General features: G+C 57.8%; 5 protein-coding genes and 1 non-coding gene across 6 annotated transcripts; 5 read left to right on the forward strand and 1 right to left on the reverse strand.

Moving 5' to 3' along the window:
* Nucleotides 1–1,446: 1,446 nt before the first annotated feature.
* On the forward strand, nucleotides 1,447–4,219 carry COCSUDRAFT_52721 (hypothetical protein). The gene is made up of 6 exons (XM_005650707.1): nucleotides 1,447–1,669; nucleotides 1,810–1,992; nucleotides 2,961–3,169; nucleotides 3,349–3,515; nucleotides 3,872–3,903; nucleotides 4,048–4,219. The coding sequence occupies exons 1-6, from the start codon at nucleotides 1,490–1,492 to the stop codon at nucleotides 4,162–4,164; spliced, it is 888 nt and encodes a 295-aa protein (XP_005650764.1). The 5' UTR covers nucleotides 1,447–1,489; the 3' UTR covers nucleotides 4,165–4,219.
* A 5,414-nt stretch (nucleotides 4,220–9,633) lies between these two features.
* COCSUDRAFT_32521 (hypothetical protein) lies at nucleotides 9,634–12,636 on the reverse strand. The gene is made up of 5 exons (XM_005650708.1): nucleotides 12,523–12,636; nucleotides 12,028–12,283; nucleotides 10,433–10,700; nucleotides 10,125–10,244; nucleotides 9,634–9,664 (listed from the first exon to the last, which is right to left on the reverse strand). The coding sequence occupies exons 1-2, from the start codon at nucleotides 12,609–12,611 to the stop codon at nucleotides 12,031–12,033; spliced, it is 342 nt and encodes a 113-aa protein (XP_005650765.1). The 5' UTR covers nucleotides 12,612–12,636; the 3' UTR covers nucleotides 9,634–9,664; nucleotides 10,125–10,244; nucleotides 10,433–10,700; nucleotides 12,028–12,030.
* Nucleotides 12,637–13,662: 1,026 nt separating this feature from the next.
* COCSUDRAFT_61204 (hypothetical protein) lies at nucleotides 13,663–14,475 on the forward strand (the record flags this gene model as incomplete). The annotated part of the gene is made up of 1 exon (XM_005650709.1): nucleotides 13,663–14,475. The coding sequence occupies one exon, from the start codon at nucleotides 13,663–13,665 to the stop codon at nucleotides 14,473–14,475; it is 813 nt and encodes a 270-aa protein (XP_005650766.1).
* Nucleotides 14,476–17,418: 2,943 nt separating this feature from the next.
* COCSUDRAFT_32522 (hypothetical protein) lies at nucleotides 17,419–17,945 on the forward strand. The gene has a single exon (XM_005650710.1). It carries the CDS (start codon nucleotides 17,522–17,524, stop codon nucleotides 17,708–17,710), a length of 189 nt encoding a protein of 62 aa, XP_005650767.1. The 5' UTR covers nucleotides 17,419–17,521; the 3' UTR covers nucleotides 17,711–17,945.
* A 125-nt stretch (nucleotides 17,946–18,070) lies between these two features.
* Nucleotides 18,071–18,141, forward strand: COCSUDRAFT_t21. The gene has a single exon. It is a non-coding gene; the product is annotated as a tRNA-Gly (tRNA).
* A 1,466-nt stretch (nucleotides 18,142–19,607) lies between these two features.
* COCSUDRAFT_32523 (hypothetical protein) lies at nucleotides 19,608–20,441 on the forward strand. The gene is made up of 2 exons (XM_005650711.1): nucleotides 19,608–19,635; nucleotides 19,744–20,441. The coding sequence occupies exon 2, from the start codon at nucleotides 19,749–19,751 to the stop codon at nucleotides 20,235–20,237; it is 489 nt and encodes a 162-aa protein (XP_005650768.1). The 5' UTR covers nucleotides 19,608–19,635; nucleotides 19,744–19,748; the 3' UTR covers nucleotides 20,238–20,441.
* Nucleotides 20,442–24,026: the final 3,585 nt, after the last annotated feature.

Raw genomic sequence — 24,026 nt, forward strand, 5'->3', positions numbered from 1 at the left:
GGTGTCTGGGAGGAAGGACGTGACTGCCGAGGTGACCCTACTCAGCCGCGCACGTCCAATGCTGCCTGCCCACAATCGAACCCTCCATGACCTGTTACATTGCCGCGCCTGCTGGTCGCGGATCTCTCACATTGTCACGGCAGGCGGCCACATGCGATTTGACGCTCTTGCGGCTGCAACTGTCCAGGTGGGTCCCAGCGCAGGTGGGGTTCAGCGCACGCGGGTCATCGAGCTTGCTGGGCACCCAGAGACAGCCGCGTGGCGCCGCCTCGTCGCCGAACCGGTTTCCTCCGGGGGCAGCGTCCTCCTGTACTGCGGGTCCAGACGGCGCTGCTGGCAACTGGCCACGACCCTCCTGGAAGAACTCGCGATCCCAGCCACCGCGGTGCGGCCCTGGCCCGTCTCTCTACGCACTGATGCGCACTCCAACATGGCCTCCAGGTGCAGCCAACAAGCCAACATTCAAGGCGGGTGACAAGTGTGCACATTTATGCCATCCCAGATGGTGTCACGGCCTCTAATAGGTCATGTGTCGTCTACCCGGATATTTGCTGGGTACTGCCGGGCGTCTCTGAGACGCGCCCGTGCCATACGGCGACCGCCTCTGGGTCGCGGCATTTGTAGCGCAGCTGGGCGCAGCGGGTAGACTGACAAAATTGCCGTCGTGGTAAACCCCATTATTCTGCGCCTTTACCATGCATCGAGCCGCGCCCGTTGTGTGCCGTACGGCGATCTCTTCTTATTCTCTTTTTTTTTTTTTTGCTGCAGTTGAGCATGCTGCACAGATTCGGTCTTGGCGTTCTGGCTAGCTGATTAAACTCTAGGGCGCGCCACGCTGGCGGGCGAAAGCAACATTTTTATTTCCTGGGCAGGCCCTTGCCTCCCGGGAGGGGTGGTGCGCCGGGAGCCGCCGCGCTGGTCGGCATCGGTCTCCTTTGAGCATTCTGCTGTGTCGCAGGCGCATCTCAGGGAACGGGGCCGCCTGGTGGAGGAGCTGCGCGCCCTCAAGGTCCACGACGAGACGGTGGAGGAGTGCTGGCGCCGCGGCATCGCCCTGCTCCATGCTGGCTTCATCGTGGGGGAGCGTCGGCTGGTGGAGGCGGGGGTCAGCTCTGGCGCATTCAGGGTGGTCTGCGCGACGACTCTCGCTGGAGACTTCCCTGGCCTGCTCTTCGACCGTGTCGTGCTCAGGTCCCTGACGCAGGTGGGGCCTGGCTCCGCGGCATGTTGTCATTTCCCCGCATGTCAGCCCCTCGGCGTGCGCGCCTCGGCTGCCGGCCGCCCGGATGCGCCTAAAGTCGCTCCCGGTTGTGCGCAGGGAGTCAAGAAGCTCACTCCCACGCAGCACTACATGATCCAGGGGTGCGTGCGTCGCGCGGACGCCGGCCAGCAGGGAGCTGTGTATATCGCCGCCGACCTGGAGGGGGCCGATGTTACTGCGGCCGCGGCGCTGCTGGGGACCGATCCATGCGTCATCGGCAGCTGGCTGATGCCCACCGCCGATGCCGCGCGGGGACTCCCAGCCGGAGAGACCCCGGAGCACCACGCGCATGGCGCATCGGTTGCGCTCCTCGGGCGGCTGATTCTGGCGCACACATCAGAGGCCGGGAGCCCATATCGCGATGGAGAGTTCCGGCGACTGATGGAAGCTACGCTGGCATACTCGGAGGTAGGCCGGCATCGCCCGACCCGCGTTTGTCTGTACACATTCCATACAACGCCGGGGGTGCTGTCCCCTGTGACGTGCAGTCGGCACGCCTCTGTGCGCTCGACTAGCATGAGCGCCTTACACCCTCGTTTGAAGTGTAGGGGACGCCTTTGGATGACCTGGTTCGCAAGGTCGGCGACGTGCATACTTCTAAGATCCTGGGAGACCTCCTCGCCACGTCCCTTTCAGGGCCACGAGACGGGCTCCTGTCAAGGTTCACCCCGCTGGGAATGGCGGTCAAAGCATCCGGGCTCCCCGTGGAGTTGGCAGTGACCCTCTACATGGTGCGCACCAAACCGCTGACCCTGCTGCCCCGACTGCAGTCAAACCTGCCCTACAAGTACGGCCGGGTTCAGGGCAGAAGTTTGCGAGCGTGCGGCACAACCTGATGTGCAGCACTGCCCCAGGTCACGGCAGAAAATGCTGTCCCAGAAACAGCTTTTACACTATCAGAGCCACCTGACAAGGATGTTAAAATTTCACGTTTTGGAAGAGCAATCGACAGAAATGTGGAACAAGGCTGCAGAGATCTTGTCGAATGACTGACTGTCAGTAATCTGCTGAGTCACCATGCTGAGCTCACTGTCCAGGCTGATCCGACCTGCTCAGCTGCCCTTTGGCCTCGCATGGCTGGCACCACTTCTTATATGCAGACCCAGCATCCTTCCTCCCCTTGCACCTCGTGCAATGTGTAGGGCAGCCGCCCTTCTTATGTCAAATTTTTGCCTGCCCCTTTTTTAAACATTTTTCGGTACGTTCTTGCCTCCTGGAATTTGGCCCCAGCTGCCGGCTGTTGACGCTGGCCCAGATTCTGCCTCTTGGTCGGCGATTTTGTGTGTGCTTCTTGCCTCCTCTTCCTTGCTGCCTATTGGCTGCCCTGCCAAACAGCTGCGGCACCGTGCCACGGTTGAATTACAGCGGCGCTTGGCTGCAGTGGCATGATGCCCGCTGCAGACAGCGATCTGCTGGCTGGCTGGCTGGCTGGCTCGAGGAGCTTTGCCCGCTCCTTCCCAAGGCAGGCTGAGTGCTCACTGCTGCTGCTGAAAGCCCGTAGGCCTGCTGATGATTGTTGCTCTTCATCAGCTCCTCCTCAATCCCTTGCAGGCGCTGAGGGTTCTTCATGTACAGCATTGCGCATGCGGCGGGCCTTCCGGATGTGCCTGGACGTGTCAGCAATATCTCCGCTAATAATTAATTGTAGGCGGTGATTCCTATTGCCCTCCCCTGGTTCATGAAGCTGTGCTGCATGCAGGAGCTGGAGCAGTTTGAGCGCCTGCACGTGACGGCAAACTGCCTGTACAACCTGACCACCCTATGCCGCTTCTTCACATTCCCGCGGTCAGACTGGGTCGTCGCCGGCCACGCGTTCTCCGTCCACAGCTGGACCGAATGGGGGTCTAGATTCGGGGCCCTCAGCAAGGCTGATGCGGCTACTGCCACCAGACTGGGCGTCACGCGCCGGTGAGTTTCATCGCAAACGCTATCCCTGCCGTTTGGTGCAGAGTCACATGTCGGCTTTAGCATTGGGACGCCGATAGGGGCCTGGCAATCGCATGAAAGTGCCGCAGCGCGTGCGCACGTGCGAGCATGACCGGATCAGGGCCGCACTGGCATGACATTCCCAGTTCATGACGTTGCAGGGACATCGAGCAGGCCATCTGCGGCCTGGTGCCCGACCCGCGCACCGTGGACCTCCACACCCGCTTCATCATGGGGCTCGTGCTGAGGCATCTCCTGCTCGAGCCCGGGGGGTATTACCAGGTCGAACGGGTGTGGGGGAACACTCCGGGCATCTTCTCGGAGCATGGTGCGCCCGAATGCTTGACTGGATTGCATGAATCCGACGTTGGCTGCTCCTGTATGACCTGTCCGCTGGAAGGAAAAAGGCTAGGCGACAATGCATTGTACTGCACATCTTGGGAACATGATCAACTCAACCTTTTGGCACGGTTTCACCCACAATGTGCGACACCGGGATGTTCTGCTCTGTTGGGCACTGTAGTATACGGTGTGGCAAATTGCTAGCGTGTACTTGGCCAATGTGTGTGACTGTGCCTGGCCACATAACAGCAGTAGCCTGACCCGTTTGCCCAGGCTGACATTGTCGATGCATGCGACTGAATCGTTCCGGAGTGGCTGAACGCATGTTCGCTGTCTCCCCAGGCGTGATGCGAGGCGACCTGGAGCTGCTCAAGGTGCGCGGCAGGCCGAGGCCCCTTAGATTTGCTACTCCCTGAATCCGCGCCGCCAGTTGCCCGCCTGTTTCAGATTTTCTGTCTGCGTGCACGTTCTTGCTGATTTTCGACGCCTGACCGTCAATCCGATCATGCTCCTGGCAGGCAGGCGTGGCAGAATGCGCGATCAAGTGCTCGCGGATGAGCAAAGCGGCCGGGTGGGCAGAGACAGCAAGGATGCTGGGGAAATACGCCGAACGCCTTGACGGAGCAGTCTGTTAGCGCGCGCGCATTGCGGGCAGTATCATGCGCGAAGCTGAGTGCAAGCGGAGCCGTCCGCAAAGTGCAGTGAGCTGATGGCGAGCGCGGCCCCCCCAGGACATATTACTGTGATGCGATGCCTCTTGCTGTAAGCGGCCGGCCTGGCGACATGCCATTTTATGATGAGCTCAGCGCATTTGGAAGGCTCCAGACCCTCCACTGCGTTCACACACTGGCTATGGCGGTGGGTGCCTGTGCATGGTGTCTGTGCGGACGAGCCGGTCGGTGTCGAGGGGCCTGGGTGTCGGGCCCCACTGAGTAGGGGCTCTCAGGTACAAATAATGATGCCTTGCTTGTGACCTGCACAAACATTCTTGGGGAATCTGCCCGGAGTGCGTCTCGCCATTCCAGCAAAATAAGGGCACCCGAAGCCTTTCGGGAATGCATACTCTCCCCCGCACATAGGTCAACCTGGGCTGTGATTTCTGGAGCAGGCACAGCGAGTGGCTGCCGAGTCGCTGCCAATCAGTGACTCGGTTACGTTTGTAAGCCAAGAAGACGCCCTTGTCAGGGGTGCAAGTGCTGCTTTATTCTCTTCCTTCACATGCATTCATGCATGCTACTTAAGATTCATTAATGCACAGGGACGATCTCACCCTGCTCACCCAACTCGATCAAGGGCACGCACCAGGAAATTCTTCTGAAGATGCGTCGAATGGAAAGTTGTGTTGGCTTGTAGACAGATTACTAGTAGTTACTAACCTTATTGTCCTGTATGGCACACAGTCGCACAAAGATACCCTGGCAGGAGCATCTCATTAGTGTTGCCAAGATTACTTCTGAAGGGTTGAATATTCTGCTGTGCGCTGACTCTGACGCTCAGAGTCGGGCATCAGATCGGCCCCAGGCGGCTGGCATTGCTATAAAGTTGACTGACTGACTGCCTGATTGACTGATCCGATACATAGCAGTCTTGAAATAGGAAATTTCGATCCTACATAACACATTTGAATATCTGACGACAGCAGGGTCGTCCTGTAACACATGGGCGACCCCACAGGCATCCCAGCAGTTGCACCTCCTCTGACAATTCCAAATTGGGTGAGTCCCTCCTTGGTCGCTCTTTAGACCACCTCCCATCGACATGAAGGCGTCACGTATGGTCTCATCTCATCCAAACTGCCTCAAGCGCCACAAACTGGTCTCTGGGGCTAAAGGGTAAAACTGCGCTGTCATATGCCGCCCCGGAGAGGCAGCAATGCTGATCCGCCCCGTCTGTGCACACAGGCCTCTCCCATTCTATTTCGGTCAGCATCCTCGTGTGCATGCGCAGTTGTTCCCGACAGAGGATGAGGCGGACCGCTGGCTACTGGAGCAAATGGCGAAGCACCCCCTCCCAGACCCCTGGCTGGACAAGGCCGAAGAGGCACGGCAGTACCGGGAGGTGTTGGCTTTGGCGACAGTCGATTGGCGCAGCAACCGATTCTCGGGGGGTCACATGCCGCCCGCGGCGAGGGCGGCCAGGGCCGCCGGCGAGCGCGTGTTTGTCAACCCCTCCAACCCTAAGGACATCCGCATCCTCGACACGCCCTACGGCACTGGACACGAGCAAGTGTCCGAATGCCTTCCTGGGTGCTTATTTGTGATTTTTCTGCAACCTACCGGCCTGACCACAATGTGCGACAGCATCATCTTCCTTGCACGGTGGCCCTTTTTTTCCGTAAAAATTGCGGTCAGATTCCCAGCCCCACGTAGAGGCCCTATTTCACATGCACACCGCGGTTCGTGCAGGGGATCTGTTGATTAGTCGAGCACTGTGCTGAGTGGGAGTTGCTTTCCGTGCAGTAAGAAGGGCTGGACGGGGAGCGAGGTCGTTGCTAGCCGCCTCTGTGAGGCCATCAAGACTGCCGTGCTCGTCGCTTCCGACTGGCGTCCTGCACCGCGCAAACGTAATCGATCCCCCTGCAGACAGTCGGCCTGCCTCATGTTATATCTCCGGCCTGATTACCCAGTTGCCCGCATTACTTTACCCAGCGCGACTGAACATGTCAAGCCCAATCCTGTCGCAGGGATGAGATCCAGCCCACGAGCCCACTTGGTCTGCACAGCATCCTGCCAGTTGAGCATCAAATGCGCCCACTGATCAAGGAATCCAACGGCCCACTATCGATGACTGGACTGGTGTCCATGCAGCGACAAACCAGGTGATGACCATCGTATGAGGCCATGTGCCTTGAGCGACTGCGTGCAGCATCCGTGTGCACCACTCTGTGCCTTCTTGCCAACGTCAGTGCGTGCCATGAGACCACGTTGTCGCCGGCCCGGGCAATTGACACTAATTGCCGATGGGTTTGTGCATGCAGCGGGCCAGCCCGCAAACAAGAACGAGCGGGACCTGGCCTTCCAATTCCATCTGAAGCGCATGATTGACGAGGCGAGGCCGGAGCATCCGGAGATCGCCGACGCGATGGAGGAGGCCGGCGCCTACCTCGCCACGGCAGAGAATGGGGTGCTGTGGAGGGGCAAACGGGCGGGGGAGACGAGCGGGTACAGATGGGTCCAATGCCTGATGCGGTGAGTGATCCGCCGTTGTGCATGATATGAAATGGTCTGCTTTTTCTCCCTCCTGCGCCTGCCGTCTGTATGCGAGCGGCCCTTTCGGGTGCACGGCAGGGCAGGGGCAGGATGCAACGCCGTTGCGGTGCAGTGCACATTAAAGTGGCAGCGAGGCATCTCAGTTCTCGCACGGAATGACCTGCTGCCTGGCACTGCTACGCAGGTGCTGGGGCTACTCGCGCTCGTATCCATGGAAGCGGGGAGAGCCCCCGGTCTTCTTCCCCCGTCTGACAGACGCCCTCTGGGCAAACCCGTCGTGGGGGTACGTCGAGCATCGGTTCTGGCACGACGTCGTGGACGAGCGAGGAATCGTGACGGCGGACCTGAGAGTCCTCACGACCAGGGGCACCGATGAGATGGCGCGCGAACTGGCGGCGGAGGCGAAGGCGGCGGCGGCGGAGAAGGTGACGCATTTCCGCGCTTGCGATACGATGTGCAAGGACACTGGTCGCGTCCCCGCTGCGCCGTGACGCACTGCGGTCGTTAGCGGCCACTTTGACGCGCCATCTTGAAACTGTTTATGGGGCAACCCGCCTGGCATGCAGGCAGCAGCGGCAGACCCGGCTGCGAAACAGGAGGTGGAAGCGGGAGCTGCCGCGCCGGCGGCTGCCGCAGCTGCCGGGGGCGAAGGGGACGCCGGCAACGGTGCCCTGGGCGCGGCTGCGATGGGTGCGCTGCGCGTGGACGCATCCGGCCCGTCCTCCCAGGTGCGGCGCAGGCCAATGGATTTCTGAGATCCAGGATGGGTGGTGAGCCGCAGGCAGTGTCCAGGCCCAGAACTCACAGCTCTGTGTCCTGGACAAGGTCCCCCTCACGTTCGAAGTAGGTCTGCGTCCAATCACCGTTTTGTCCTCTTGTTCTGCCACCGGCAGTGCCCCGCCTCTGGTCATGCTGGACCCCGCGATAGCTGGTTGCTCCGACTGGATTATTTGGGCCCCGTTTGCCAGTGATGACTGGGCCTGGCCGCAATTGCTGCGCACATCCCAATGTCCGGCTGATGCATGCACTTTGCAAATCTTGATGCTGCTGTTTCCGTGACAGCTCACATCGATGCCGAGGGTCATTCCTGGCGTTTTACAGTTTGTTGTAATAGCAGTTGGGGCAAAAACTGCGCGGAACAGTGTCATGGGAAACCCAAAAGTTGCCCGGGACTGGTATGGTAACACCTCAGGGCCCGGCATTGATGCATACGCCCACAAAGCTGATCTTGAGTGGCATTGCAGCCGGGCGGCGATCACGCGCGGCCCTCTGGTGCCCCTGCAGAACCCCCGCCGCTCTCACAGCCGGCGGTGCCCATCAGAAGACCTGGGCGGGCCGGCGCCGCGCCCTTCCAGCGCGTCGAGCTCGCCCTTCCGCAGCTGTCGCCGGGCGAGGTGAGCCTTCTGGACGCATGCATGCATGTGTGGCCTTCAGTGGTGTCCCAGAGCGCCAGAGACCCTACAACATCACTTCATGCCCTGCGATCTTCCAGCGTGCCCGGTGTCAAATGGCCGCGCCACCTGGCCGGGCACACGAGCGCGTCGAAGTGTGCCCTACGCTGCGCTGTGTCATGTTGCGCCCGTGGTGCGGCTTCTCGGGCCGGCAGGCATGCGGCCCGCATGCCCGACCGCCGCAGCCGCCCGGTCTGACATGTAGAGAGGCGTTTCTCGGATTTGAATCCTGGAGGGACAGGGTGAATCGACGATGCTGCAGGACCCGTGGCATGTCGTGGCGGTGGCGCCGTCCGGGGAGTGCGCCGTGCGCATGGCGGTGCTGCGGGACGCTGGCGGGGGGGCCTGGGTCAGCGCCTCCCAGGTGCTCTGGATGCTCGAGCAGGCGGGTGCCAAGAACTCGAGATCTCCATGGAGGAACGCCCTCAAGAACGTTTCTGGTGCGTGACCCCGGATTACTCATGCTGTCATCGGTCACAGGTTACGCGCTGTGTGGGCGCTGCCCGGATGGACAGCATCCTCATTCGTGCCTATTTGTCCTCTGCACGAGGTGGTCTGACCTGAATTCCTGGTGATGCAGGCGACGAACGGCTGAAGATCATCAAAGACAAGCACCCAGAGGTGCACCAGTTCCTGTCCCGGGATACAGGAAGCGCAGACGGCCAATCCATCGGGGAGATCATTACCGCCAACGCAGCGATCAGTCTCGTGCTCAACGTGCTCAAAAGGATGCGTCTGCCCGGGGGCGGCAACGAGGAAACGCACCCGCTGTACCTCGAGCTGCGGCGCGCATTGGCCGGGTCAAGGCTGACTGGTGCAGAGGCGGAAGGGGTGGGGAGGACCAAGGTGAGTCAGAGCCAAGCTGTATTGAAACACAAGATTGCAGATGACCTGCCACACCCTAAAATGCGACGGGACTTCCAAGTGCATGCCTCGCGGAACCGCCAGACATGCTTACCAGATGCGTTCCACCCCGGTTGTGATGAAATGGCTCGCCCCAAACGGTGTTGTCAATGCATCAGGCCCGCGGCAAGGGCGCCACAGAGGAGGTTCTGCTCTCGATGACACCGGCCAAGAACCTGCCCGGCCGCAGTACGACGCCACCAGGGACCGCCGCGCCTCCTCCGGAGCACGTCAGTGCCCAGGCGGAGCCCGCGCATGCTCCCTCCGCGCGGCAGCCGGAGCAGCCGCCGGCTGGGATCGCGTCGGCGTCCGTGGCGGTGCCGGACAACGACCAGGCAATCCTCAAGCCCTTAGAGTACACGTAATCGGCTACAAGCTGCCTGCCTTCGCCGCATTCCCTTGCGCATCGATGCCGCGATAACGCGTTACCATCCTGACTAATAGATGGGTGGCGGTGTTCCGAGCAGGCGACAGAGGGCGTGCCCCTCCTGGATGCCGAGGATGCGCACCTCCAGGAACGTGCTCTCCAGGAGGGTGACCAGGGGGGCGCCCAAGAGGCCGTCATCGACAAGGTAAAGGGTGCGGCAGGGCGCAATGGGTATGCCTGCGCAGTTCATTTGTCGGGCTGTGCCCAGTGATGGTCGGGCAGCTGCTCTTGTAGGCCGCGTCCAAGACCCTCTCTACCCTTTTTGTGACACCCAGCATGCGCCGGGCTCGTGCGCTTGTGATCACCATGTTCATGGAGCGCTAGCAGGCGTTCTGGGTATGAGACTGGAGGTGCAGCATGCGTGAGGGCGATGCACCCCCCACATTATTACAGCAATGTATAATACTTAGCGATGATCTACCGATTAGCTTAGGTGGTCCAGTCACTACAGCGTGGCCTGGAGAGGGAGACCTTCTCTGCGCTCTACGTACGGGCCCCGAGGGCCAGGTTCCATGCACCCAAGATATGCTGACGCGCCCTGCTCTCGGCGAATGTCACGGGAGGCCTGTCGGCACGGATCAATGGCAAGGGCGTGCACTGTGCAGGGTAAGCGCGCGCGGGGCCAGACGGCATCCCCGATAGACCAGCCGCCCCGCAAGATGACCGTGCCCTGCCGCGCTGTCAAGGATGTGAGGCGCAGGCTCGACATGAACATCCCAGGGCAGGTGACCAGGCCCTGAACTCATGCATCATCCGGCGGGAACCTCCCGCAGGACCTGACTTCCCGCTGCCCCTCCTACATCTGTTTGGGCTGCATCTATTCTCACGCCTGACTCTGACATCTATCTCTCTTTCCACTCGCTTGCGCCAGCGCAGTTGCTAGATGACGAGCACGCTCGGTGCACGCATGCAGGACCCTGGCGGGGCCGGAGGAGAAGACACGCACGAGCGCGAGGAGCCATCATGGCGCCATCCTGACCGGGTGCCAGGCCTGCATAGCGGAGGGACGAGGGGGCGGGCGACGAGGGTGGCGACGTGTTGGAAGAAGAGGACTTTGAGGACGAGCTGCACGGCCCGGGAGGACCCCTGTATGACGAAGTTGACGAGCTGGGCGACCTTCCGCAGCAGGACCGGCCCGGCAAGCCCCCACAAATCGACGATTCGCATGTCCAGTCCTCAAGGCGAGTCCCTAATCCTTATTGCGGTTGCTGACCCTCGTAGCACGGCTCTTGTCCCCGGCAGGCGCTTGGCCGGGTTCGGGGCCATGGGAGGGGGTGGCCACCACCTCCAACATGGCCATTTGCAAAAGCTCCAGGGCCCCGTCAGGCCCTTCGGGCCCGCTGCCCCACCCCAAAACTGACCACAAGAGCCCTGTTTTTGAGAAAAGAATTAAAATAAAATAGGTATAAAATATTTAAGCCCAGAAAAATGCCTGTTACAAAGGTGCATTGGGATACAGTGTGTTCTACTACTTCTGGTTCAAGTTTCTAGCACAAACTAAACCCTGAAACAAACCCTAAGCTTGCATGTTGACTGCCTCATATCCTTCAAGTGCTGCTGGGGTCTGCCACTGGCTCTATTGCTGGCAGCTGCAAGACTTGTCTGCTGTTTGCCAGAGCTCTTTGCATTTGATGCGCAAAATGGGTTGGGCATCCTGTGGCTGTGTGGCCTGTCTCAAGAGATTTATGCAACCCACAAGCACAACAGTGCTTTTTGGTGTTTTTGCCTCCCCTTCTGTTGGTGGCAGGCACCTGAACTTGCACTGCCAGGCTGCCCTGAGACATCTGCCTTTGCTCTGCCAACTTCAGCCTTCTGTGCTGCCTGGCTGCTGCTGTGATGGCTGCATTGCTGGCAGTGCTCAACTGCTGCATGGTGTTTGCTGCCCCTGTCAGTGCTGCAGCTGCAACAGCACTTGCATTGGCGACACTTCATCCCTGAAATTCTTCAAGTGCAGAGGGCTGGTCATTCTGAGCTGCTGATCTGGGGCAACGTGTAGGCCCTCCCTCCTGGCAACAGTCTGAAGACAAGAGCACTCGTGTCAGATCTCTAGTAATTTCATTGTCCTATGATAAATTATCATATAATCGAATTAATAAAACACAAATTTTGCCAACAAGATCAAATCCAAAAAAAGTCTATTGTTTGTAGGTTGACCTGCTCCTGTGATGCCTCAAGCCTCTTTGGGCTGCCAGCAGAGTTGGAATATCAAGCTCATCTGCACTGAGCCCATTGGGGCTGCCCTCTCCAGACTGCACACAAAGAAGAATCCCACAGGCGGCTTGGTGGCCGGCGCAGCGCAAAATGCAGAGATGGCTGTAACGTGTCTAGAATCTGGTGCATCAAACGGCTGGAATTCTATGCTGGGTGTGCTCTGGGAAATTTCAACAACTGGAAGGGTCAGGACCATCAAGGTGCATGCGTGCTCATCGTAGTGCCCGTACGACCTGTGGCGCATAGTCCTGCTGTGGCTGCTGACGGTGTTGACTGCGCTGTGATGCTGCCTTGCAGTTCCTACCCTCCAACCCTCCTGGGGATCGCCGCGCAGTTCCACCCGAGGAACAACCTCATCGTGGACTCCACCTCCAACAAGTCCGCCAGCGCGCGCTGGCCGTCCCTGTATTGGCGCAAATTGACGGACAGACGGCGGCTGGTGAGCGCTGGCGTGAAGGCGGACGCCCACCGGTGGTCGAACCGCGAGCGCAGCATCTCCCTGGATGCGCTGGGCGAGATGGCCCAGTGGTGCAGACTGCCCACGGTCTGGCATGTGAGTCTGCGCCTCCCATTTCTGACGTGCACTTTTCACATTTTTCTCTTGCAGAAGTCCCACACGGTGTTTGTACATACGATTCCCCATGGAAGTTCCCCTCCCGACCGTCGTGCTGGGAGTGCTGGCGCGTCCGTGCGCATTGTAGCAGGCCTCCCGTGACGTGCAGCGCTTGCAGTCACGGGTCTGTTTGTGTGTGTCGCACGCACCTCATCGCCCTCCCATGCGTGCTGTATCAGGCGATGCGCCTCGGCCGGAAGCGCTCTTCGATCCGGGAGGTGATGAAGTGGATCAACATGGGCCAGGTGCAGCGCGGCCTGGGTGCCATTGTGCTGGGCGGCCACGGCTGCCCCGCGGCCGCAGCCACGCCAGATGCCGGTCGCGACGGCTTTGACTGGGATGAGGGAGGCAGGGCTGTGGTCGATGCCACGACAGTGCAGCTCCGGCGGCCGAACCTCAACATGCAGGGCGCCAAGCGCGCAATGCAGAGGCAGAACAAGGCCGCAAAAGAGGCCGCGGCACAGGCAGCGGATGAGGGCAGGGCGGCAGAGGAGGCAGAGGAGACAGGGCCAGGTCCCAGCCTGCATGACGTCGAGCACGCCATCCTGGGCCGGAACAGGGCCACACCAGGGGCCGCGGCGAATGCAGCAGGTGAGGCCAGAGCGGCGGGGGAGCCAGAGGAGGCAGAGGAGACAGGGCAGGTCAGATCGGTCGCGAAGGCATCCAACGCTGACAGCGCCGACGCCGCCCGTGGGACAGGCAGCGGGGCGGCGGAGCTGGCGGCGCCGCGCTCTGAGACGCGACCCGCCCCGGCCGCACAGACGACGGTCGCGCCCCGGGCTGCTGCCTCAGCGGGAGTGGCAGCTGTTGCAGAGCCTACCCCTGCAGCGATGGGAACGGGCGCCTACAAGCCGTGCGTGAGGCTGCGGAACCGGAGCTCCGGCCGCGGCAATGGGGGCAATTGACTTGGAGCGGCCGGGAAGACCGCATGAAACCACGGTCGTGGGCTTTGCAGAAGCAGTAGTTGTCGCAGAGGGAAGCCTGGCTACACATCCTTCCTTACATTTCCAGAGAGCACCCGCCCCAACCCTGGATTGAGGAACAATGGTCCAGTTGACTGACGCAGACACTGCTGTTCCTGCGAGGATGCCCCAGAATGTAAGCGGCTGGTCTTTACGCAACCGTTCTATGCGAAGTGCAATAAATGCAATTAATGCCACAGCTTGCCTCCACTCTAAACCTCCAAGACCAGAGCAGGGCGTTCATGCCACCGCTCCGAGAGTCGGCACTGCTGATTTAAATGGCACTGTCTGTTTCCAGCACACATTCATATAATCGTGACTGAATGCACCACATGGGACGTGGTGCATTCAGTCACGATGACTGGTACACGATCGCACACCCAGAGCACTGTTGCAGGCAAGCGTGTGAGGGCTCCCAGTGGAAGCCCTCCCCGTGTTGCTGAAGATCGCCCTGACGACTTTCAGGGCATCCTTCGGTTTGAGCTGGCAGCACAAGATGAGCGCTTCAGAGTTCTTGTGAGTCAGATCGAGGATAAGCATAAGAGAGCCATGGATCAGATGCAGGCCAGCCACAGGGCTGATGTGCAGCGGCTGACGGGACAGTTGGACAGGGCCCTGAATGAGATGGCTCAGCTGAGGGGGGCAGTTGAGAGCCGGGACCGGGAATCCCGTGCTTCCCATCTCATTATCAAGGGGCTTCCTGAGGAATCCAACGACCAGTCTGTTCTTCAGGCTGTGTCCCAGCTCTTCCCAACTCCAAATGGGGAGACGCCTATTGCCATCACAGAGGCAAGGCGCCTGGGTCGCCCCAGGGAGGGGGCACCTGAGGTGCGACCCAGGGCTGTTCTGGTGAAGTTCACCAGTGTCCCGTCCAAGCATGCTGCACTGAAGCACAGCAAGGCGCTGCGCAGCCGCAAAATCTATCTGGACAGCGACTTGACGCCCCAGCAGCGTGAGATTCGCATTCAGAAGCGCGATCGGTTCCAGCAGCTCAAGGTTCAGAACATGCGGCCTTTCTGGCGCGATGAGCGCCTGTTCTGCTACAAGGAAGGGCGTGTCGTGGAGGATCGGGCACCACCAGGACCTCCCGCGCCGCAGGCACCTGCCGCCTCAGGCCCAACACCCATGGACACCGCTGGGCCTTCCTACGCGCAAGTTGCGAGGCCATAGGAAGTTTCCAGCCACCTCAAGCTTCGAATCTTGGTCTGGAATATAAATGGTCTGCAAGCCAGCAAACTTGCCTTATGGGATTCTGCGCAATACCTGCGTAACTTTGATGTCGTCCTGCTTTCCGAAACACGTGCCACACAAATTCCTGACAAACTATTTTCTAATTATTCTATCGCGTATTGCCCGGCATCACAGGAAGGGCGTGGGGGTGAAGGTCTTCTTGTTGCAGTCAGAAAGCAGCACACGTACCACGTACAGGACTATGGATCGGACGCAACCTCTCTTTGGGTTCGCTTATGTTTTAAAAATTCTCGTAGATCATTGCTTCTGGGTGTTGTTTATGTTCCTCCTGCTGGGTCTAGTAACCTACGAATTGTTGATCTTGATGCACGATTTTCTGAGCTGACTGCTCGTGTTGCAGCAGCAAGAGTGGAAGGGGATGTCCTACTTGCTGGGGATTTTAATGCGAGAGTGGGGCACCTTGAGGAGTCGACCTGTACACGGCAGCGGGGCTGCACGGACGAAACTGTCAACGTGCATGGGAAACACCTTGTCAGATTATGCTCAGAAACGGGCACCCTGCTGTGTACAGGTCGGCTTCCAGGTGATGAACATGCACCATACTCTTATAGGGCCACTGCTGTTGACAGGCAGTCTCGGGTTGACCACATTATTGCTTCACCAGACATGATGTCTAATGTGCAAAGTGTCTGTCTAAACACAGCTAGACGTGAGTCTGACCATAGTCCTTTGGAAGTGACATTATCCCTACCTGTGAACACTTCATCTGCAGATGCTCAGTGTGTTGGGGTGCCTCTTTGGAGGAGGCGTTGGTTGCCTGATTGTCGTGCGGACTATTGTGCGGCTCTACAGACAGACGATTGTGTAGACCTGTTGCGAGTTGTTGATGATGTTGCCGTGCAAGACAATGTTAGTGCAGCTGTGCAGGCCTTTCAGAGGGTGCTTACCACAGCTGCAGATGCGAGTGGGTTGCCGATCAATGTTGCGGGCCGCCGCTCCGGCGCAGCCCGGGGCGGCGGCTCGCAGCCTTTCTTTGATGCTGAGTGTGCCACATTGAAGCGCCAGCTCAGACGCTTACCGTGGACTACTGATGGCGCCGCTCGCAAACAACTGGAGCGGAGATACCACAGCTTGGTGCGCGCCAAGAAACGGGCTTACCAATTGGACCGGCTGCAGCACTTGTTGGACGACCAGCAGAAGCATCCCCGCCAATTCTGGAAATCACTCCGGGCAGCGCGCTCTGAATTGCCAGTTGGATTACAGCAAGTGCAGCACTGGGATGCTTTCATGGCAACTCTATGCAGTTCTTGTGACGCCGCTGATTGTCACTTGCCTGTTGATGCTTACCCACAACACCCTTTGGAGAATGCTGACGGGCTGAATGCACCACTTAGTTTACAGGAGGTTCTTTGTGGACTCAAAAATCTCCATAATGGCCGGGCCTCGGGCAAGGCAGGGATCCCCTCAGAGTTTCTTAGATACGCGCAGCAACCGCAGCGCCATCATGGGGAGCCGCCCTCCCCACACTTGTTGGCGTCTTCCCTGACCAAGGTGCTGAACTCTATCTTTCGGGCGGGCAGTGTTCCAAATTTTCTCAATGTTGGGCTTGTTACACCTGTGTTCAAGAAAGGGGATCCTTTTGACACCGGTAATTACCGGCCAATCACTGTCACAGACCCATTGATGCGCTTGTATGCAAGTGTCCTAAATGCTAGGCTGCAGAAATATGCTGAAAGTAATAATCTCAGGGCTGACACCCAAACGGGCTTTCGTCCAGGTCTTTCTACAGTGCACCAGCTTTTTGCCTTGCAGACCATGATTGATGATTCACATGCAAATGGCAGGCCGCTGTACTGTTGCTTTCTTGATCTGAAGGGCGCTTATGACAAAGTGCAGAGGTGTTTGTTGTGGCAAGTGTTGGAAAGGCTGGGTGTTCATGGCCGCATGATGATTGCTCTGCAGTCCTTGTATGAGAACTCCACATTATCTGTCAATGTTCGGGGCCGGGTTGGACAAAATGTGCCGTCACAGACAGGATTGAAGCAGGGCTGTCCTCTCAGCCCCACCTTATTTGGCTTGTTTGCAGATGGGTTGCATAGGTATTTGCTAGCTCGGTGCCCTGGCAGGGGCCCTCTGCTCAGCGATGGGCGGAGGATCCCTGACCTGGGTTACGCAGACGATTTTGTCTTGCTCGCTGATTCACCTGAGGGTTTGCAGGAGCTTGTTGATGCCACTGCAGATTTCTGTGCTGCCACCGGTATGCAGATAAGTACTGACAAGACCAAAGTTCTAGTGTTCTCTCAGATTTGGCCTGGCCCATACCAATGGATGTGCGCTGGCCAGCCTCTCGAGTGGGTTGCACAGATGAAATATTTGGGACTGCTCTTCCAGGCTCAGCAAGGCATGCATGTGACCTATTCTCAATTGCACAGGAAAATATGGGGTGCTTGGGCTCTGCTACAACGCCAGTTTGGGCAGCTGCACTGTGCGTCCTCAGTCTGGTTGCTCTTAAAGTTGTACAATGCCTGTGTACCACCCACAGCTTTGTATGCTTCTGAGGTGTGGGGACCATATCGTCTTAGTGCTACTGCTGCTCATGCTCGGGATGCTTTAGTGCGGTCACACCTGCAGATCTTGAGGCAGATTTCTGGAGTTAGGTCTACTGTTGCCACGGCCATCTTATTGAAGGAGCTTGATGTCCTGCCTTTTCAGACCCAGTGGTGGCTTCGTGCTATTCGATTCTGGAATGATTTAGCTTCTCTTCCAGTGCAAAATGTGTATAAGAGAATTGCCCTTGATGCCTGCCAGGCTGCTGTGACTAGGAATGTCAAGAACTGGGCCTGGTCAATCTTTCGAGGTGTGCGTGACATTGGCTACGAATTAGTTGTTAGTGTCACAGATATGACCCATGTTGATGTGCCACGATTTACCCAGTTGCTTGATGCTCGTGCTGCCTCTGTTTGGGCAGACCTTGATTTCTGCCCTAGGACCTGCCTGTCTCATAATTCTCGCCTTTGCACTTATCATGCGTGGTTTGCTCGCCCTGTTGGCTCTGCTAGGAAATCTTATTTGTCCTTGCCATTGCCTGCTCGGTGTGTCACACAGATGCTGCGTTTCAGGATGGGTTGTCATGGCTTGCCCAGGGACACTGGCTCTTGGGCCAGGATTCCCCGAGCTGACCGTGCCTGTACATTGTGTGGACCCGGCAGTCTAGGGGATGAGAAACATTTAGTGTTTGAGTGCCCACACCTGCAACCTATTAGGGACAAGTATTCTTCACTATTTCAGTGTCCTACTATGTTGCAGTTCTTCTGGCAGGCTGACTTGATTGGGGTTACCACATTTGTGTCAGAATGTTTGGATGTGATGCTGGGCGCTGACTCTGACGATCAGAGTCAGACATCTGATCAGCCTGAGGTGGCTGGAATAGATGTAACCGACTGACTGACTGGATTCGCCAGTCTTCTCAAGAAAGCCCTCCAGGGCCTCACGTAAATGGACACGTGATTACAAGAACATGCAGACAGAAGTACGTATATATGACACAGAAAAGAATCTCTTGCAACAAGTCACAGCGTCGGTGGTCTAGTGGTAGAATACCTCCCTGCCACGGAGGAGACCCGGTTTCGATTACCGGCCGACGCAATTTTTTTTTTCAATTTTTCGTTTGCAATTAGTGATCGATGACTCATACAAGAGTACAGCCCAGACAAATTTACAAACTGCTCATCACAGCCTGATTGCTTCGCTGGACCTGCTCGTTCAGATCTGTTTATCGATACAGTCATGATGTCTACATTCATTCCAGACAATCGGAAAAGGGGGCGCTCCCGCCTTGATGACCAGGCAGCCTGCACATCAGCAACAGCCAAGGTGGCAGATTGGCCACAGCAGCGGCCGAGATATAGATATAACTCGATGAAACCGGAGAGCCACAACGCCGACATCCGATCCTTCGGAAAAGAGGTGCCTCCAGGGACCCTTGATTGCACACCTGCAGACACAGACCCTTCACAGTGCCACTTTTGTGTACAGCTGATACCCATGTTCGTATTTGATTTTCTCTCTACCAACAAACAAGTATGCCTACCTCGAAATAGAGTGTTGAAAATACTGAACCTGAGGTGCCCATTGCTGGCAGGCAAGCAAGGCGTTCAATACAGAAATCAGGGAGAGCCGCACGCTTGTGAGGACCTACGAGGTCAGCCCAGAAAAGGGTGGCCCGCACGGGGTGAAGGGCGGCGTGAAGGTGATGCCCCTGGGAGACCACTGCAAGCGTGTCCTCAATGACACCTGCAGCTCTCCAGGGTACATGGAGAACGCCTGCTTGGCCGGCACTGTCCCGGGGGCTGGCAAGCTACTATTTGAAGAGGTGAGCCCCCCCCCCCCCCTCCCCCCCCCCCCCTTGTATGCCCATCACTCACTGCATGCATCGTCGTGCTGCTTGTATCTTCACCCGTCTCGGCAGGGGAGCTTTAAAGTAAGTGGCCGATGCAATGCAAAACAGCGTTCCTCTCAAGATGTCCAGCCATCAGGTCTGACTGCCGCTGCCATGAGATGCAGCATTTTGGGTGTCTTGTCTAGCGTGTCTCAGCCAGTCAGTCATAATGCATCCGTGCTCTTCAAGCCCATGAGAGTGCCTCGATCTGAAGGGGCTAGTGCGCGGGGCAGGTCAGCGCAAAGTATGGCGCCAACCTGCTGCCATTCACCGGAGAGGAAGGATCTGAGCTGTACAACCTGCAGCGCTCGGGGGGCAAGTGCTTAGGAACGCCAGGTGGGTCGCCCGTGAGACATGTCACAGTCTGGGATTGATCCCCGCCCGACAGTCACCGCATCTAAGTTTATTCCCGTCCGAACTTCTGAAGGTTACCCTTGTGTGCTGACCAGCATTGTGGGCGGCGGACACTTTGGCTGGAGCGAGAGGGAGCGGCACCAGCGTGCACACTGACAGGCCGCTGGGAGTTGCGTCAGTGATCGCGGTGACCATGGGAGCGAAGGTGCTGGTCACCGCGCCCAACACCCAGAGCGGCAGTGCATGGGCGGCTGCGTGGGGCGACTGGAAGATCGAGCAGGACCAGTTCCCACAGATGGTGGATGCTGCCGTAGAAGCAGGGGGCAGCGTCGCTGTCCTCCACGCCGGTGGGTTTTCACCCCTTCCCCCACAGAAATTCCATGGAAGGGGACACCCGGTAAAGTTGTCGTGTGAAAAATGACCAGGATGCGATTGATGACACCTGCATTGCGCAGGGGAGATGTGCAAAATCAAACCAGGGCACCCCCACGCCGTCCTGAACCTAGCGCCCACAGTCAGTGTGAACGTCAGCCATGAGGAGTCTCACGAAGAGCTGGCGGCCGGTCTGGAGCGCACGACCGCCAACTACACCACAGAGACCGCGAACGGTTACCCGGACTTCAGCCGGGGACTCTGGCTGCTCTACCAGGCTTGCGTTGATCACGCCATCAGCATGCCCAGGTCTAGGGTGTCATATGAGGAGTTCTGCAGAGCGAGGGATCTCGTGTATGCAGTGAACTCTGCCCTGGACGCCCTGTACACCAAGCGGTTCATTGCAGTAGGGGTGTGCAAGAGGGACATCAAGAGCGTTAGAAAGAACTTGAGGGATCTGCTGGTGGTCACCCCAATGAGCCCTAGGAGGCAGCAGGACAAGAGACGGAAGAGTGAGAGGAAGAGGGCAGGGCGCAGTGAAGCAGAGGATGAAAGCAGTGGTGATGAGTTTGGGTGATGAGGCTTGCAAGTGTCTGCTCCAATTTTACATCTGCCTGCATGCGGAGATTGCATACCCGCCCGGTGCCTTTTGAGTGTGAGGTTGTTGTTGTTCTTGTGTGCCGATTAGCTTACTGTTGTGGTGCCCGGAGCTCGCCAAGGAAAGCCGGCTGACCTCTTTTGGTGCACCCATGATGTGCTACATGCAAGCTTGGGAAGAACGAATGCACGGAGACAATCTCACACCAAACTGTCATGCATCCCGGCCGTCCCAGAAAAAAGTCAGCCAGCTGACTTTTTTGGTACCCGGAGCGAAACCATGCTTTGGCAGGGAAAGCTAGCTGGCCCACCCCAGAATCACACTGCAAGAACATCTGTGTGCTGGCAGGTGGTCACAATCTAAGAATATATCCAGTACCCACTGTCCCATGCTCATATTTGTCCTCTTGTGTGGGTTGAGTGCCTATACAGGCACCGAAACTTAAGATGAACAAAGGCTGCCAGCACATCCCTGTGCATGTCTGTCTCGGGACTTGCATTCATCAATGCTTGTTCTTTTTATTCCATATAACATACTCACAATGATTGACGGCCATGCGGAAGCTGATCCTGGTACCCCAATAGAATCGATCCTGGGAGGTGCCACCAGAACAGCGGCCAGTAGTATTCGAAGAGTAGTCCAACCCGCAAGGAATACCCTCTATAAATAACAGAGTCCCAAGAAACCCCGCAGCATGCAGCAGCTTGTCACTGGCGCTCTGCGTCTACGTGAACCAAAAGAGGAAGGCAAGGCAGAGAACCTGCCTGGGCAGGTGCCGGGTGCGTTCTGATCAAACCTCGCAATGACCTCGTGTGAATTGGATTTTAATTTGGATTGACACGGGCGGCGATGGCAAGCATCATTTTGAATCTGCAGGTTCATCAAGCAGCAGCACCATCTGCCAGGCAGATGGAAAAAGGTGCTCCTGGAGTGGTGCACCGCGCCGTCGGTGGAGATCGATGCGGCACTACTCTGCGGCCCCCGGGCGCAAGTGCAGAAGCGGGAGCAAACTCGGTAAGGAGCGCAGCTCAACACTGCCAGTGCTGCATGCCACACACTGCATTCTGCACCAAGCTTGGTAGGCGTTGCTCTTACTCTGATCAGGATGACTCTGCACGTTTACCAGCAGCAAGCATACACCCAATCCCTGCAAGTCATCTGCAGCACATTGCCCCCTTCTTCTGCTGTTTATCCACGCAGGTGCACGGTCTCCAGACGTGCTCTTTCGGCCTGCAATCCACATTTGGCTGTGTGAGGTGGAGGAGATTGAGAACAGAACGAATAGCCAATCGGCAAGATGTGACATTCATGGAATGACCTGAGCGCACCGCCTGATGGCCTGCTCGCAGACGTGGCAGGCCCTGCCATCCGTATTGAGTTTCTCATTGCAGACCCACCTCCAGGTCACGTCCTCGCTGTACTCCTCTGGCCCGGCTGACGGTTGCGGTGCTGCAGGAGACGCGTGAGTCTGGGGGCTGCCGCCACGGTGTGCTCCATCAACAGCTCGAGAGCCGCCGCAGCTGCCGCTGTCGCTGCCGCTGCTGCTACCGCCACCGGATGCAGAGAGGAGGCCGGACACGCCGGGACCGAGCAAGTGGGCCCACACTCATTGTTGGGTTGAGGGTGAAGAGATGGGCAGGCACAGTGAGAATGCATCTGCATGTGACAGGCCACCAGGGGTTTTGGGTACCTGATCTGCTCAAAGATCTTGTCATGGTAACACCTCGCCTCAATGTCAAGCGACAACAGCGCGGAGTAATGGAGATCACTCTGCGAGCAAGAGTCAAAGAGCTCTTGTTTGTTGCTTTTGATATCAGGGAAATGGGGTTAGCCTTTTTGCCCCACATGCAGATGTGACTGGGGGTGGATGCCTTTTTTAAATAGCAGAGACCCACAACCAATGAACCAGCAGCTCTTCCTGTGAAGTGTGTTGCGAGCGTGTGCGCTGCCATGGCAGCATCCTCTTCTTCCTCATCTGTGTCAGCGTCGGGCAATAGCTCCTCCTCCACTATCCTGGCGGTTTTCAAAAAGACCATAGGTTGCTTGTAGTCGAAGCCAAATTGCTCTTCACTGCTGTCTGGTACATGCAGGCACTGTGACAGCTTGTACCGCCATTCCGAATCGGCTGCCGCGTGCAGCCTGCTGGCGACCCGGGGCTGTGCGTGGCCGCATGCAGGCCCGACGCCATTGTCACCGGCCCTCCCCGGGGGCCAACTACCACAGAGGAGCATGATGAGGCCGGCACCCTTGTCAGGCGAGTACCCTGCCCCTGGAAGCAGTTTGTGCAGATGCGGGTGGTAGCCCTCCAACTTGCCCGGACCTCTCACAGCCTTGCGGGTCCCATCGGCGGCCTGGAAATACATCTGTGAGACTGGCAATGGATCAGGAAATTCACCACACGTGATTTAGTGCGGGGGGAGCCTGCGACAAGAGCATGCATGCATGCATGCGGCCTGTCCTGCATTACTTGTCTGGGCCTCGATTTTTTAAGAGCCGCAGAGCTCGCCTGACACATCACCCCTGCTGGCCAGCTTCAGAGCAGGCTCATGGACATTGAATGTTTTGTCTGTTAGTAGATTCACCCCCCGCGTGGTCCACCCATAATTGGTTCACGAGCTTGTTGAGCTCATGCTCGGTCTGGGCTAGAGAAGCACAACGCCAGCTCGAGGACGGTGTAATTGTCGTGCAGGCTCAGGGAGGCGCGCATGCAAGCGATGACAGGCGTCCAGGAAATGGGCTCAGCACGCCTGTCTCTGAAGCATGTAACAGGTAAGGCATCAATTGCCGCCTGGCCTTTTCATCCTCCAAGCAGAGCATCCCTGTGAGCTGCTACGTCAGGTTCATGCAGCTCAGAGCTGCCATGAAGTCCTCTGAAAAGCACAAAGATACGGTCAGGCTCTTGCGCCGCACACACAAAGCCTGCAGACCTGTGGCACCCCCAGGGAGCTGAGACTCACGGTTCACAGGATGCCCGGGTGTGAGTGTGCCCATGTATCTGCGCATGAGATGTCTTGAGTCCTCGAGCATAGTATTGGCGGTTGAGCAGATCTTCTTCGAGAGGTTGCCACACACTGCAGAGGTATCCACTCAGATGCACTCTGGCCCCTGCAAAACCAGTCCTGACCCCAGCAATTTTATCTGGATGCGCAGGAATACCGGCGGCGGGTATGTGTGTTGAGACAGAGAAGGTGCAGTCTCCAGCAGCAGATGCATACCCGTTCAGGAGGGTACCTCGCAACAACGAGCTCCAGCGCAGGCAGCACTCCTTCATGCTCTGCGACGAGCTTGGACCACTGCCAGCGCATACAGCTTGCCCCAAGAGCAAGGAAGACCATGTGGTTGTTGCAATTGCAGGAAACAGACTGCCCCGTGTGATGGACTGTCTGCTTGGGCTCTGTCCGGCCGCCAAATGCTGTTCTGTCATATCCACGCAGTCATATCCCTGAAAGCTGCAGCTGATCGCATCTGGGCTGAGGTCTGTACACTTCTGCCACTTGCTGGGCTCTGCTGCACAAGGCTTGTAGAGGCAGCAACACACATATGGACCAGAGTCAGAAGTCTTGTTTGCCTGCATGGTTTTAGCTGTCGCCATGCGCGATCAGGAATTTGGAGGATTTTGAGAAAATCGAATTTGAAAAATTGGATCGAGACTTTTGAAGAGGAGGACAGTTTTGTGGAGGGTGGGGAAGGGACAATTGGAGCTGCTGCTGACGATCTCGATGGGGACGCAGATCTCAGGGCAGTGTCGTGCGGCAGAGATGGTGGCAG

Source organism: Coccomyxa subellipsoidea, assembly GCF_000258705.1.
Source record: "Coccomyxa subellipsoidea C-169, whole genome shotgun sequence".
NCBI lineage: Eukaryota > Viridiplantae > Chlorophyta > Trebouxiophyceae > Coccomyxaceae > Coccomyxa > Coccomyxa subellipsoidea.

Bases quoted from the DNA above. Each gene is read 5' to 3' on its own strand.
- COCSUDRAFT_52721 (XM_005650707.1), top strand. From the start codon at position 1,490: ATGCCCACCGCCGATGCCGCGCGGGGACTCCCAGCCGGAGAGACCCCG. The intron at 1,670-1,809 runs GTAGGCCGGCAT...TTTGAAGTGTAG, and splicing joins CTACGCTGGCATACTCGGAG to GGGACGCCTTTGGATGACCT. The intron at 3,516-3,871 runs GTGCGCCCGAAT...CTGTCTCCCCAG, and splicing joins GGGCATCTTCTCGGAGCATG to GCGTGATGCGAGGCGACCTG.
- COCSUDRAFT_32521 (XM_005650708.1), bottom strand. From the start codon at position 12,611: ATGGCACCCAGGCCGCGCTGCACCTGGCCCATGTTGATCCACTTCATC. The intron at 12,284-12,522 runs CTGATACAGCAC...GCGCAGACTCAC, and splicing joins TTCCGGCCGAGGCGCATCGC to ATGCCAGACCGTGGGCAGTC.
- COCSUDRAFT_32522 (XM_005650710.1), top strand. From the start codon at position 17,522: ATGCGTGGTTTGCTCGCCCTGTTGGCTCTGCTAGGAAATCTTATTTGT.
- COCSUDRAFT_32523 (XM_005650711.1), top strand. From the start codon at position 19,749: ATGTGCAAAATCAAACCAGGGCACCCCCACGCCGTCCTGAACCTAGCG.